At 33.4% G+C, this 14985-nt stretch overlaps 3 protein-coding genes across 4 annotated transcripts in view; 1 reads left to right on the top strand and 2 right to left on the bottom strand.

Annotated features, from left to right (window-relative positions):
* Npc1b (Niemann-Pick type C-1b) overlaps positions 1–3486 on the top strand; it is a 33910-nt gene extending 30424 nt beyond the window's left edge. The window contains exons 7-9 of the mRNA XM_073977678.1: positions 2234–2343; positions 2411–2565; positions 2634–3486. Coding sequence (XP_073833779.1) covers positions 2234–2343; positions 2411–2565; positions 2634–3383 — 1015 coding nt within the window. The 3' untranslated portion in view covers positions 3384–3486. The remainder of the gene's footprint in view (positions 1–2233; positions 2344–2410; positions 2566–2633) is intronic.
* A 17-nt stretch (positions 3487–3503) lies between these two features.
* On the bottom strand, positions 3504–6019 carry LOC141399265 (uncharacterized). 2 transcript variants are annotated; one of them, XM_073977735.1, is made up of 3 exons: positions 5888–6019; positions 5407–5662; positions 3504–3796 (listed from the first exon to the last, which is right to left on the bottom strand). In XM_073977735.1, the coding sequence occupies exons 2-3, from the start codon at positions 5603–5605 to the stop codon at positions 3507–3509; spliced, it is 489 nt and encodes a 162-aa protein (XP_073833836.1). In that variant the 5' UTR covers positions 5606–5662; positions 5888–6019; the 3' UTR covers positions 3504–3506. The 2 variants fall into 2 exon arrangements, with proteins under 2 accessions (XP_073833836.1, XP_073833837.1); XM_073977736.1 differs by having other exon boundaries at positions 5893–6019.
* Positions 6020–8199: 2180 nt separating this feature from the next.
* Edem1 (ER degradation-enhancing alpha-mannosidase-like protein 2) lies at positions 8200–11803 on the bottom strand. Its single transcript, XM_073977679.1, has 4 exons — positions 11545–11803; positions 11127–11460; positions 10278–11072; positions 8200–10167 (listed from the first exon to the last, which is right to left on the bottom strand). Exons 1-4 carry the CDS (start codon positions 11652–11654, stop codon positions 8509–8511), a joined length of 2898 nt encoding a protein of 965 aa, XP_073833780.1. The 5' UTR covers positions 11655–11803; the 3' UTR covers positions 8200–8508.
* Positions 11804–14985: the final 3182 nt, after the last annotated feature.

The following is a 14985-nucleotide window of genomic DNA, read 5'->3' as shown; positions in this document are numbered from 1 at the left end:
GAAGAAAAAATTCTTTAAAAAATCCACGTCTTAGAAGAAAAAATTCTTTAAAAAATCCACGTCTTAGAAGAAAAAATTCTTTAAAAAATCCACGTCTTAGAAGAAAAAATTCTTTAAAAAATCCACGTCTTAGAAGAAAAAATTCTTTAAAAAATCCACGTCTTAGAAGAAAAAATTCTTTAAAAAATCCACGTCTTAGAAGAAAAAATTCTTTAAAAAATCCACGTCTTAGAAGAAAAAATTCTTTAAAAAATCCACGTCTTAGAAGAAAAAATTCTTTAAAAAATCCACGTCTTAGAAGAAAAAATTCTTTAAAAAATCCACGTCTTAGAAGAAAAAATTCTTTAAAAAATCCACGTCTTAGAAGAAAAAATTCTTTAAAAAATCCACGTCCTTGAAGAAAAAATTCTTTAAAAAATCCACGTCCTTGAAGAAAAAATTCTTTAAAAAATCCACGTCCTTGAAGAAAAAATTCTTTAAAAAATCCACGTCCTTGAAGAAAAAATTCTTTAAAAAATCCACGTCCTTGAAGAAAAAATTCTTTAAAAAATCCACGTCCTTGAAGAAAAAATTCTTTAAAAAATCCACGTCCTTGAAGAAAAAATTCTTTAAAAAATCCACGTCCTTGAAGAAAAAATTCTTTAAAAAATCCACGTCCTTGAAGAAAAAATTCTTTAAAAAATCCACGTCCTTGAAGAAAAAATTCTTTAAAAAATCCACGTCCTTGAAGAAAAAATTCTTTAAAAAATCCACGTCCTTGAAGAAAAAATTCTTTAAAAAATCCACGTCCTTGAAGAAAAAATTCTTTAAAAAATCCACGTCCTTGAAGAAAAAATTCTTTAAAAAATCCACGTCCTTGAAGAAAAAATTCTTTAAAAAATCCACGTCCTTGAAGAAAAAATTCTTTAAAAAATCCACGTCCTTGAAGAAAAAATTCTTTAAAAAATCCACGTCCTTGAAGAAAAAATTCTTTAAAAAATCCACGTCCTTGAAGAAAAAATTCTTTAAAAAATCCACGTCCTTGAAGAAAAAATTCTTTAAAAAATCCACGTCCTTGAAGAAAAAATTCTTTAAAAAATCCACGTCCTTGGATAAAATTTTAAAAAATCAGTGCCCTTGGAAGAAGTTCTTTAAAAAATCCACGTCCTTGGAAAAAATTCTTTAAAAAATCCACGTCCTTGGAAAAAATTCTTTAAAAAATCCACGTCCTTGGAAAAAATTCTTTAAAAAATCCACGTCCTTGGAAAAAATTCTTTAAAAAATCCACGTCCTTGGAAAAAATTCTTTAAAAAATCCACGTCCTTGGAAAAAATTCTTTAAAAAATCCACGTCCTTGGAAAAAATTCTTTAAAAAATCCACGTCCTTGGAAAAAATTCTTTAAAAAATCCACGTCCTTGGAAAAAATTCTTTAAAAAATCCACGTCCTTGGAAAAAATTCTTTAAAAAATCCACGTCCTTGGAAAAAATTCTTTAAAAAATCCACGTCCTTGGAAAAAATTCTTTAAAAAATCCACGTCCTTGGAAAAAATTCTTTAAAAAATCCACGTCCTTGGAAAAAATTCTTTAAAAAATCCACGTCCTTGGAAAAAATTCTTTAAAAAATCCACGTCCTTGGAAAAAATTCTTTAAAAAATCCACGTCCTTGGAAAAAATTCTTTAAAAAATCCACGTCCTTGGAAAAAATTCTTTAAAAAATCCACGTCCTTGGAAAAAATTCTTTAAAAAATCCACGCCCTTAGAAAAAAATCTTTAAGAAATCCACGAGCACAAAAAAAAAATTCTTTAAAAAATCCACGAGCCTGAAAAAAATTCTTTAAAAAATCCACGAGCCTGAAAAAAATTCTTTAAAAATCCACGCCCTTAGAAAAAAATCTTTAAGAAATCCACGAGCCTAAAAAAAAAATCTTTAAAAAATCCACGAGCCTGAAAAAAATTCTTTAAAAAATCCACGAGCCTGAAAAAAATTCTTTAAAAAATCCACGAGCCTGAAAAAGATTCTTTAAAAAATCCACGAGCCTGAAAAAAGTTCTTTAAAAAATCCACGTTTCTGAAAAAAATTCTTTAAAAATCCACGTCCTTGAAAAAAAAAATGTCTTTCTTTAAATTCTTAAATTCATTAAGAATCCACGTTCTTGAAAAAAATCTTAAAAAAAACAGTATTTGAAAAAATTCTTCTAAAAATCTACGTCCCCATGTTCTAAAAATAAATCTAATGAATATCTCTTCTTACAGTACCTACCTGGCCCGTCCTGCATCTTCATGGATTGATGATTACATCGATTGGTTGCGCATTTCCGATTGTTGTAAAGTTAACACCACCGATAATACTTTCTGTCCAAGCAGTAAGTTTTGTTGTCTACTATTTCCAACAAAAATGTTAACAAACCCCTCGTCATTCTCTTTTTCCAGATTCCAAGGAATACGAATGTGAACCTTGTCCACGTTCCTTCATGGAAGATGGCTTAAGACCAACAGATGAAACCTTTAGGCAATATATTCCATATTTCTTGTCTGACTTACCCGATGCTGAGTGTGCCAAGGCTGGTAGGGCAGCATATGCAGATGTAAGTACAGGACACGATTTGCCAGAATGAAAACACAAATTCTAACCCCCTGTCTCTCCCTCCCTTAGGCCGTTGTTTACACCCTGGATCACGAGGGTGCCAGTACCATCTTGGATACCTACTTTATGCAATATTCCACAACCTCAACGACATCGGTACAATTCTACAGTGCCTTGCGTGAGGCTCGCCGTGTGGCAGCTGAAATCAACGAAATGTTCGCCGAGAATAACGTGGATGCTACCATATTCCCCTATTGTGTATTCTTCATATTCTACGAACAATACTTGACAATATGGGATGATGCTCTCTTCTCTCTGGGCATATCGCTTGTGGCCATTTTCTTGGTAACCTTCCTTATAACCGGATTTGATATACTCTCGGCGGGTATGGTTCTCTTTATGGTCTTGTTAATTCTGATCAATATGTGCGGTATGATGTGGGCCTGGGGCATTACATTGAATGCCATCTCTTTGGTGAATCTGGTAGTCTCAGTGGGTATTGGTGTCGAGTTTGTGTCGCACATTATACGTTCGTACAAAAATGCTGTTGGTAGCAAACAAGAACGGGCCCTGCACTCCCTATCGGTAACAGGTAGCAGTGTCTTGTCCGGCATTACTTTAACCAAATTTGCCGGTATTATTGTCTTGGGTTTCTCCAATTCCCAAGTCTTTGAGGTATTCTATTTCCGCATGTATTTGGGTATAGTTCTAATAGGAGCAGCCCATGGCTTAATATTATTACCCGTCCTGCTTAGTTTCTTCGGACCAAGAAGTAAAGGAGAACGTGAACCCACAGAATATACATTACAAAACATTTAAATTAGGTATCTAAGAATATTTATGTCTATAAGCCTTTAGTTATATAAGTTAACATAATTAGTTATTTTTTATACGAACAGTAATAAAAAACGAATAAAATTAATATTTGTTGTTGTTTTTTTATTATTGTAAATGAAAAGGCAAACCATTAAAACCTGGCCTCTCGGTAATTCTGTCGCTTTGCAATATCTCCCCATAGACGGTGAGGCAACATCTTCTCTTGGGGGCATTGATGAAATTCAATTCACTGAGGAGGTGGGTTGGCTTGAGTGTCTGGGGCATCCACCCATAAACACCATTTTCCGTTAGATGCCATTCAGGGCAGGGTCTATCGATAAAGCGTCGATAGACTTTTTCATTTTCAGGCTCTCTTTGTTGGTGATGAGCATAAAATTTTGCAGTTATATGATGTGCTGTGAGAGAGGAAAGAAAGAGAGAAAGAAATATAAATCTTAAAATATTGAAAAATATTTTTTAATAAATCCACGTTTGATATAATCCTTGAAAAATATTTTTTAATAAATCCACGTTTGATATAATCCTTGAAAAATATTTTTTAATAAATCCACGTTTGATATAATCCTTGAAAAATATTTTTTAATAAATCCACGTTTGATATAATCCTTGAAAAATATTTTTTAATAAATCCACGTTTGATATAATCCTTGAAAAATATTTTTTAATAAATCCACGTTTGATATAATCCTTGAAAAATATTTGTTAATAAATCCACATTTGATAAATAATCCTTGCAAAATATTTTTTAATAAATCCACGTTTGATAAATAATCCTTGAAAAATATTTTTTAATAAATCCACGTTTGATAAATAATCCTTGAAAATATTTTTTAATAAATCCACGTTTTATAAATAATCCTTGAAAATATTTTTTAATAAATCCACGTTTGTTAAATAATCCTTGAAAATATTTTTTAATAAATCCACGTTTGATAAATAATCCTTGAAAATATTTTTTAATAAATCCACGTTTGTTAAATAATCCTTGAAAATATTTTTTAATAAATCCACGTTTGATAAATAATCCTTGAAAATATTTTTTAATAAATCCACGTTTGTTAAATAATCCTTGAAAATATTTTTTAATAAATCCACGTTTGGTAAATAATCCTTAAAAAATATTTTTTAATAAATCCACGTTTGATAAATTATCCTTGAAAAATATTTTTTAATAAATCCACGTTTGATAAATAATCCTTGAAAAATATTTTTTAATAAATCCACGTTTGATAAATAATCCTTGAAAAATATTTTTTTAATAAATCCACGTTTGATAAATAATCCTTGAAAAATATTTTTTAACAATTCGATAAATAATCCTTGAAAAATATTTTTTAATAAATCCACGTTTGATAAATAATCCTTGAAAAATATTTTTTAATAAATCCACGTTTGATAAATAATCCTTGAAAAATATTTTTTAATAAATCCACGTTTGATAAATAATCCTTGAAAAATATTTTTTAATAAATCCACGTTTGATAAATAATCCTTGAAAAATATTTTTTAATAAATCCACGTTTGATAAATAATCCTTGAAAAATATTTTTTAATAAATCCACGTTTGATAAATAATCCTTGAAAAATATTTTTTAATAAATCCACGTTTGATAAATAATCCTTGAAAAATATTTTTTAATAAATCCACGTTTGATAAATAATCCTTGAAAAATATTTTTTAATAAATCCACGTTTGATAAATAATCCTTGAAAAATATTTTTTAATAAATCCACGTTTGATAAATAATCCTTGAAAAATATTTTTTAATAAATCCACGTTTGATAAATAATCCTTGAAAAATATTTTTTAATAAATCCACGTTTGATAAATAATCCTTGAAAAATATTTTTTAATAAATCCACGTTTGACAATCATTGGAAAATTATTTGAAAGTATGCGTACTTATGAATAATATTTTTAAAATTATTTCCAATATCCATACGCACCGTGGTTCAATTTTAGCATGTTCCCAAACATTTTTTTAACTTCTACATATATACTCACTTGTCCGCGATGGTTGAAAATCATCCACAACATGAATATGCTTATTGGCCCGATTTATTAATTCCTTTTCGAATAGATATGGCAGAGGACGAGGTTCTTTTATACCACTTTCTTCAACAGACTCATGAGTGGTTCCACCACTGCTTTTATTTCCACTAGACTTCCCGGTCTTGGGACTTGAATTTGAATTTGAAGACATTGTTCTCGCCCATGTACCCACTATCCATTACCGATTACATGAAGCCTCAACCAACAACTAAATATGATGGAGAAACCACAAAACAAATAAATGAAATAAGTGAAAAACAAATACAAAACAACGACCACGACAACAACAACAACAACATATATTATTATTTTTATAGGAGTTAGTTATTAAGTTTATCATTGATTTAATTTTGTGTTCATGACTTGGATGATTATGACGATTGTCATAACTTTATGTATCCCCCATACCAAGTTCCCTATTGCTGGAACCTACCTTACCTCCACCACAAAATCGGAATTGAGTAAAAGAGTTAGTCTTCTTAGGAATGTGGGGTATTGTGTGGAAAGAAAAATTCATGTAAAACACGCACTTTAAGTCCGTGACAACAAAACAACTTGTACTCGCAGCTGAGATTTGCAAAGGACCTACTTCCTTAAATGACAAAAGCAACAACAAAAACTATTTGCAAAATATTTGTTTTTGGTAGTTGTTGATTCTTTTTGGGTTGATTGCATGGCAGGGCAGCTATCAATGAATGGTAAGGTAATGAACCGCAAAATAATTTCAATACGATGATAAACAAAAGTTTTCAAATTGTGCTTTTCTGATATTGCAAACTTTTTGAAATTCACTTATTTGCAGGGAAAGAGGTTTACAAGGGTGTAACGAGAACATAAAGCAACTAATGTGGGCTAGTGATGGGTGAAAAAATATTCTTTAACAAATCCACGTTTTGTGGCCTAGTGATGGGTGAAAAAATATTCTTTAAAAAATCCACGATTTGTGGCCTAGTGATGGGTGAAAAAATATTCTTTAAAAAATCCACGTTTTGTGGCCTAGTGATGGGTGAAAAAATATTCTTTAAAAAATCCACGTTTTGTGGCCTGGTGATGGGTGAAAAAATATTCTTTAAAAAATCCACGTTAGTGATGGGTGAAAAAATATTCTTTAAAAAATCCACGTTTTGTGGCCTGGTGATGGGTGAAAAAATATTCTTTAAAAAATCCACGTTTTGTGGCCTGGTGATGGGTGAAAAAATATTCTTTAAAAAATCCACGTTTTGTGGCCTGGTGATGGGTGAAAAAATATTCTTTAAAAAATCCACGTTTTGTGGCCTGGTGATGGGTGAAAAAATATTCTTTAAAAAATCCACGTTTTGTGGCCTGGTGATGGGTGAAAAAATATTCTTTAAAAAATCCACGTTTTGTGGCCTGGTGATGGGTGAAAAAATATTCTTTAAAAAATCCACGTTTTGTGGCCTGGTGATGGGTGAAAAAATATTCTTTAAAAAATCCACGTTTTGTGGCCTGGTGATGGGTGAAAAAATATTCTTTAAAAAATCCACGTTTTGTGGCCTGGTGATGGGTGAAAAAATATTCTTTAAAAAATCCACGTTTTGTGGCCTGGTGATGGGTGAAAAAATATTCTTTAAAAAATCCACGTTTTGTGGCCTGGTGATGGGTGAAAAAATATTCTTTAAAAAATCCACGTTTTGTGGCCTGGTGATGGGTGAAAAAATATTCTTTAAAAAATCCACGTTTTGTGGCCTGGTGATGGGTGAAAAAATATTCTTTAAAAAATCCACGTTTTGTGGCCTGGTGATGGGTGAAAAAATATTCTTTAAAAAATCCACGTTTTGTGGCCTGGTGATGGGTGAAAAAATATTCTTTAAAAAATCCACGTTTTGTGGCCTGGTGATGGGTGAAAAAATATTCTTTAAAAAATCCACGTTTTGTGGCCTGGTGATGGGTGAAAAAATATTCTTTAAAAAATCCACGTTTTGTGGCCTGGTGATGGGTGAAAAAATATTCTTTAAAAATCCACGTATTGTGGCCTGGTAATGGGTGAAAAAATATTCTTTAAAAATCCACGTATTGTGGCCTGGTAATGGGTGAAAAAATATTCTTTAAAAATCCACGTATTGTGGCCTGTTGATGGGTGAAAAAATATTCTTTAAAAATCCACGTATTGTGGCCTGTTGATGGGTGAAAAAATATTCTTTAAAAAATCCACGTTTTGTGGCCTGGTGATGGGTGAAAAAATATTCTTTAAAAAATCCACGTTTTGTGGCCTGGTGATGGGTGAAAAAATATTCTTTAAAAAATCCACGTTTTGTGGCCTGGTGATGGGTGAAAAAATATTCTTTAAAAAATCCACGTTTTGTGGCCTGGTGATGGGTGAAAAAATATTCTTTAAAAAATCCACGTTTTGTGGCCTGGTGATGGGTGAAAAAATATTCTTTAAAAAATCCACGTTTTGTGGCCTGGTGATGGGTGAAAAAATATTCTTTAAAAAATCCACGTTTTGTGGCCTGGTGATGGGTGAAAAAATATTCTTTAAAAAATCCACGTTTTGTGGCCTGGTGATGGGTGAAAAAATATTCTTTAAAAAATCCACGTTTTGTGGCCTGGTGATGGGTGAAAAAATATTCTTTAAAAAATCCACGTTTTGTGGCCTGGTGATGGGTGAAAAAATATTCTTTAAAAAATCCACGTTTTGTGGCCTGGTGATGGGTGAAAAAATATTCTTTAAAAAAGCACCTTTCTTGAGGTCATGGGCATGGGCACAGAAAAAAAACACAAATCTTTTTAACTTATATCAATATGTTTTTATTTATTTACTTTATAATCAAATCACTCAATTACACATTTTGTCAACGTAACTTACACAACACAATTTTTTGGTGGAATGATTATTGTTTCTTCTTTTCCAATTCTTTTTTTCTCTTTCTAATATAAATAATTATTTACAACTTTATTTTGTTTTCAATTCACATGGCTGGGCGGGAATACACAGCAAGCAGTGTTCAACAGTCTTAAATATATTGTAAAAAATATACAGACTATAAAGATGATGATGAAGATACCTTGTCAAACAGAGTATTCGCGATTTGCTTATGGATGATAGTAACGATAAGCAAATTGTTCAATAAATTTAGGACGCGAACATGTTAGCAGGCTGTAGTTGATATCCAGAGCTTGATATTGTTCAAGAGATTTGCGAGTTTTTTGTAAAAGGTCTCCGGCATCAAATTTGGATTTTTGTGAAGAACTTTTGCCCAAGAATGTATCGACCAAGTGGGTCCATACTGAAACGGAATTATTTTCATTCTCTTTGGTGGAGGGGGAATGTATTAGGTTGGTGTCATCCGAATTAGAAACTGTGTTAGTTGAAGATATATTGGAATTAGTTGTAGTTAAATTATTGGAATTTCTAGAGGAATTTTGGTGTTGGACTTCTTTCGTGCCGTTGGTGGTTGTGGTATCAGAAGGCTGTGCCTTTTTAATATCTCCCTTTTCTTTTTGTTTATTATTTATATCGGCCATTAGCTTTTGCAGTTGTTCAAATGTATCAGTGACACGTTTCTCTGCCTCCACGATCTTTTTGGCATAAGAAAATTCCTTTAAGTGTTGCGACACATCCACAATTTCCGGGGACAGCTTTGTTATTTCTTCCTGTGTGAGCAGGGCTCTATACTTGCTCTGCTTCTCCTCTGAGCCATTGATGAGTATCCGCAATAGGAAATTTTGCATTTCGGTGGTATTTGTCAAAGATTTGGAATATTCCAAATAAAGTTCAGTCATTTTATTCCATATCACATTATTGGAGACGTCACTTTGATCACCGTTTAAGACCAGCAACACCTTTTCTACCATTTTACTATCAAAATCTTCAAGGATGTGTAAATTGAAGGCCTTCAAGAGCTCCATATTCATTTGATATTTTTGTTTCAATTCATAAAGGTTCCAAAGGGTTTTTGTGGTACTTCCATATTCCTTTTGAGTGGCTGATCCAAGATACTCAGTGACTGTCTTATCGAATAACTTTAAACTTACGATATACGAGGGGTCTAGGGTGTAGTTTTTCAAAAATTTCACAGTATACTCCAAAACTTCTTGGGGATTTCTAAAGTTATCCCGTCTTCTGCCAAAGAAATCTTGTAAATCTGAAACCGTTAATTGATTACGTTGCGAGGTGGAACCTGGTACCCCTGTTGGCGGAGTTCTGTTAGCGGTGAGATACTCGTGTTTAACACGTTCAAAGGACTCCACCAAAATATCTCCAGCTGGCTTATTGTTTTCATCAAATACCTCAATATCAACAGCCATACTGGGCTCTTGGTTTTGGTTGTTGGATTTGTTAGAGTTGGGTCGTATCGGTTTTCTTACACGTTCCCGATTTGGCGGAGGTGAACAATATGCATCATTTTCAATTTTATCCTTTATATTTGCTTCGTAATCAGCCTTGGCCAAAGCGGAATCACTGAAATTTTGTAAATCCAAGCCATCGAATAAATCTTGCTTGCGATCATGGCAACAATACAAGGCGGACATGTCAATGGGATGGGCTTCTGTGTTAAAAATATAGGGTCCACTATTCACAACACATTGTCCACCACCATTGATGGCTCCCAAATCCACAATATCTCCTCTGCCTGCACCATTGTGCAGAAAATTATCCTCATCAAACAATAAATACAAATATTTGGTGGTTTCCGATAAAAAGAAGGATTCCATGCGATTCTCTTTCTCGTGGGTGACCACATTACGGATCTGTAAAGAGAAAAATATTTTGATTTCAAATACTTCTTCAATTAATTTCATGACGCACGTATGTTCAGTTTAAGAGAAGTGATGTTCTGACGAAACCTTTGTTTACTTACCGTAGCATAACCACATCGAGTCTTGCCACTATGTTCAATGGTTTGCAACATACTTTCGCCCAACTCCAACAGGAACTCATTCTTGGAGGCTCTATACAAATACATTGCGGATTCTATTAACTCTGGTCTCAAAGGATAACTCTCCCTATTCGCCGCCGCCTCTCCCGTAGTTATGGTATAAAATTCCGGCAAGAAACCATATTTCCTCCACACACTGGCATAATTGGCCATTGTCTTAATTGCTGCGGATCTATCACCAACCATACTTAAGATACCAGGCCAAAAAGCTTCCAAAGACTGAAACACTGGCAGCGTTACCTGGCCCTTATTCATATTGGCCCACACATACCAATCTTCATGGCGTAAATATTTATCAATCGATTGACGTGCCGCATGAAACATATCCAACAGCTCCGGCCGCTGTAATAATATCGCCCCCTTGACCATATATTCAAAAAAGGAATCGACGCCAGCACCAATTCCAGAATCTAAAGCCGTCCAACGACCACTCTGCACGTCTATGTGATTGCCAAATAAACCAATATTGGATCTTCTTTTCCACAATGAGTGTAATGCATTCAAGGCCACTTCTTCATAGATACTATTTCCCGTTAAACGTGATAGGGTACCAAACTCAACCAACAAAGTGCCCACACCAGCTGTACATGTTATGGAGGTTTCACCCTTGGGTACTCCATAACGTAAGTTTACAGTACCATAAGGCATTCCGGTGGATGTGTCAAAGGCGGGCAGCAAACGTCTCGCCACGTCTTCAGCCATACGCAGCAATGGACCCTAAAAGAAAACAAAATTCCATAACCGCAAAATGTCCAGAACTTATTCACTTACCTGACAAGGCCAGCCCTCTTCCAAATCCACTCCAGCCTTTTTGGACAACAAATGGGCCGATAGCAGACCACCAACAATTCGTATATTGGTTTCAAAAACCGATACATTAATATCTCTGTCGAAATCCATTTTCTCCTCCAATAGCTTAGCTATTCTACGAAACTCCGTAAAATTACCCATTGTAGCCAAGGTGTCTAAAGAATCAATCATGGTCAAAGAATAGCTACCCCATGTATCCACACCATCACATGTCAATGGTCGTAATTCATCATAATCTGAAGCATATTTCAAGTAACCCTCATAGGCATGTTGGAACATACCACGTACTTGTTCACTAAGAAACATAACAATTGTATCAGCAAACACATTCGTTTAATAAGACTTCCAGATCTTCCAGATCTACCAGAACTAAACTTACCGTAACTCCAGTTTACGTTCTTTGGTATAGTGTTTCAAAGCGTATACATTGCTAAAACTGCTCACTACCAGTAGAATAACTATTATAAATGTTCGCCAAGTGCACTTCATATTGCTTCATTGACACCTAATCTAATAAAAAATAAAAATATACAAAATATGCAATCAAAACAAAAACAGATGTGTGGTATGTTCAGTGCATGACTATTTCAATGCCGGCAAATTTAACCCATAACTGTTATAATTGTAACATTATAATTAACCCATAATTGTTACATGAAAAAGAGAAAAAAGAGCACACAATTGAATAAATTGAAATGAAACAATTTTTGCCTTATGATATCGAATAAATACTAAAAATTAGTAGATTCTTGCAGTTCTGGAACAGACCATATTTCGGGAAGTATGGACTTCCGCAATAAATGTTATCAGGTTGACGAGACCTACCTATGAAAAAATTTGGTCCTGATCTGAGCTTAATGAAAACATTTAACTTAAGCCAAAATCTCAATGCCAAATATACCAGCTGATGCCATACATGTGAAAAAGCATATGGTGTGATATAGCCATTACCGACAAATGTCGGTAAAATTAAAATGCTTATAATTTCGGTAATTAACGATATTATTCGGTAAGTTAGCGACCAATAAAAAGTAGTCGTAAAGTTCTACCGATAGCAATAGTGCTGTCAACTTTTATTTGAACTTTTCACTCAACAAATGAGTTAGATAATCGCACTACAGATGAGCTTTTTGGCACGTTTTTATTATAACAGAGATATTGTCCGAAAATATGGCAACACCGTTATGATTTTTCATGCGAATGTTTCCATTATATAGGACTCTCAAAAGCTATATAGTATGGACCTGTAATCCAAATACTTCTGAAGAAAACTTAACATATAAAGAGAATAATGGTCAAACCTATTCAGATGAGCGGGAGTGTACTTATACCCCGGTTACTCTTAACCGCATTAACCCAGTGGGCTTGGATTTGAAATGTCAATTCCATAGCGCAAACGTCAAATAAACTATCATGAAGTGGGTTAATCCGGCAAAAAAAAACTCTAATGTAACCGTGCAACTACTACTTTTGGCATTTTTGTAAATTTTTCATTATTTAATTAGTCCCAATTTACATTAGGCGAGTTTACTTGCGGCAATTGTCAGTTTAACGGAGAGAGAGATGAGGTATATGGTAACCCTTTGCCTCTCAACACCCTCAAACTGACAATTGCCGCAAGTAAACTCGCCTAATGTAAATTGGGACTTGCAAACAAACTATGAGAAATTCCCATGGTAGAATCATTACAAGGTAGGACATAGCAAACAGCTGATTACAATTTTTCTTATTGGTTTGCATGGTAGAATAAGAAAAGGTAGCAGCAATAAACAGCTGACTGAACTGGGTTGTAACGTTAGTGCCAAATTTCATATGACATTTTATACATTAATTTCTATTTCGATGTACATTAGGGACATATATTTTTTGAGAAAAAAATATATCATTCGGAAAAAACCATTTCCCAGAAAGACTTCTTCATATCAATGATATGTAACCTCCTCCAAATTCGAACGATAAGCCGCGCAGTAAATCCCCGCTTGTAGAGGCGATACAACGTTTGTTAATATGTGAGGTATTTTATTAAAATTTAAAAAAATAAAGCCCTAATAAACATGTGCTTCTTTGATTTCTAAAACAAAACATTGAAACAGCTTCTCCTTTTTCTATGAATTTTCAGCGACCCCAAACTTTTCTGCAAGAATTCTACTTTCTGCGAGAATTTATGAATTTAGTGGAATGATGTGGAAACATACAAATTGAAAATGTAACGAATTTTCATTCATGTTTTCCAAAATATTCAACCAAATGTGAAAAATTATTAGTTTTTTAAATTCCAATAATTTATAGACATTTCCTTGTTTTGTTTACAGATACAACTGGCAGTAACGTTACAAACAAAAACAAATTCCTTTGTGGTTGTTGTTCGAGTTGTATTTGTTGTAGTATTAACTTTACCTTGTATTTGTTCTATCATGATTGGTTTGCTTAGTCCCAATTTACATTAGGCGAGTTTACTTGCGGCAATTGTCAGTTTGTAGGTGAGAGAGGGTGCCATGGTACAAATACACAGGTAGCCGCATCGGCAATTGTTGGCAACAAAAGATGTCAAAATTTGACGTCAATACAATGCAATTGACACTTTATGTTACCATCAGCTGGCATGATAATGCTACCTGTATTATTATACCATGGAGGGTGCTGAGAGGCAAAGGGTTACCATATGCCTCACCTCTCTCTCCAAAATTACAATTGCCGCAAGTAAACTCGCCCAATGTAAATTGGGACTTATTCTTTTCAAATCAGTATACAGAAATTGTGTATGTATGTGTATGGTTTTGAAAAATATGACAAAATATTTTATACATATTAAAATTCAGTCGAAATGAAAATTGTTATTACAACATTTATTATTTATACTTATTACAACATTGTGATGAAACAAACTTTTGAACATATACAGAAGCTGACTCTGTTAAGTCTGTGTTTAGACACACAAATTTCTCGGGAAAGTAAATTGATTTTTTTGGAAGAGAGCGGAGAGGAAAGAGCTCCTCAATACTCTTTCCTACCCCCTATTGCCTAAAAACTGAATTTACTTTCCCGAGAAATTTGTGTGTCTAAACACGGACTAAGAAAATTTAGCCACCCATTTATTTTTCGCGTTTTAGTTAATGACCCAAAATATTAAATAAACAGTACAACCTGTAGTGGGATTCTGTAACTCATTTTTGCTGTTATCGATAATTGTCAGTAAAATTAAAATGCTTATAATTTCGATAATTAACGAAATTTTTCGATAAGTTAACGATGAATAAAAAGTAGTCGCTCGCCTCTACCGACAACAAACAGTGATTACAACTTTTCTTTATGTTTTTAGTCATAATTTTGCGATTAACTTTTACCGATTTTTGTCGGCAACAGCAAAAATGAGTTACAGAATCCCACTACTGTTGCTTATTCATTTATGGTAATTCTGACAGAATAAGCAAATACACCCAGGCCTTATTTTTCACAATTTTTTCGATCCTGACCTACCTTCCAAATGATTGTACCATTTATGGTAATTCTGACAGAATAAGCAAATACACCCAGGCCTTATTTTTCACAATTTTTTCGAACCTGACCTACCTTCCAAATGATTGTACCACGAGAGATTCCGACTTCTTGCTATAGACCTTGCATTTAGGTGAAAAGAAAAATTTTTTATCTTTTCACCAAAATACAAGCCTTTTAGCCCATTAACGCCCAAAAGAAAACTGTCGGTCAAAAATTGCTTTAATTGATCTTTATTAATTCATTACCGACTAAATAAAAGGGATTCCATAAAAAAACTTAAAATTCGTTGCTCACTTTTGAGAAAAAGGGGTGTCCCTACATG

Source organism: Musca autumnalis, unplaced genomic scaffold (genome assembly GCF_047663935.1).
Source record: "Musca autumnalis isolate F117 unplaced genomic scaffold, ASM4766393v1 scaffold_3, whole genome shotgun sequence".
Taxonomy (NCBI): domain Eukaryota; kingdom Metazoa; phylum Arthropoda; class Insecta; order Diptera; family Muscidae; genus Musca; species Musca autumnalis.
Note: the sequence above shows the minus strand (reverse complement) of the source record. Positions and strands in the feature narration are given on the sequence as shown.

Coding starts and splice junctions, on each gene's coding strand:
- LOC141399265 (XM_073977735.1), bottom strand. CDS start 5,605: ATGTCTTCAAATTCAAATTCAAGTCCCAAGACCGGGAAGTCTAGTGGA. Junction 3,797..5,406: donor TTTTCAACCATCGCGGACAA/GTGAGTATATAT, acceptor CCTCTCTCACAG/CACATCATATAACTGCAAAA.
- Edem1 (XM_073977679.1), bottom strand. CDS start 11,654: ATGAAGTGCACTTGGCGAACATTTATAATAGTTATTCTACTGGTAGTG. Junction 11,461..11,544: donor GAACGTAAACTGGAGTTACG/GTAAGTTTAGTT, acceptor TATGTTTCTTAG/TGAACAAGTACGTGGTATGT. Junction 10,168..10,277: donor CTCGATGTGGTTATGCTACG/GTAAGTAAACAA, acceptor TTCTCTTTACAG/ATCCGTAATGTGGTCACCCA.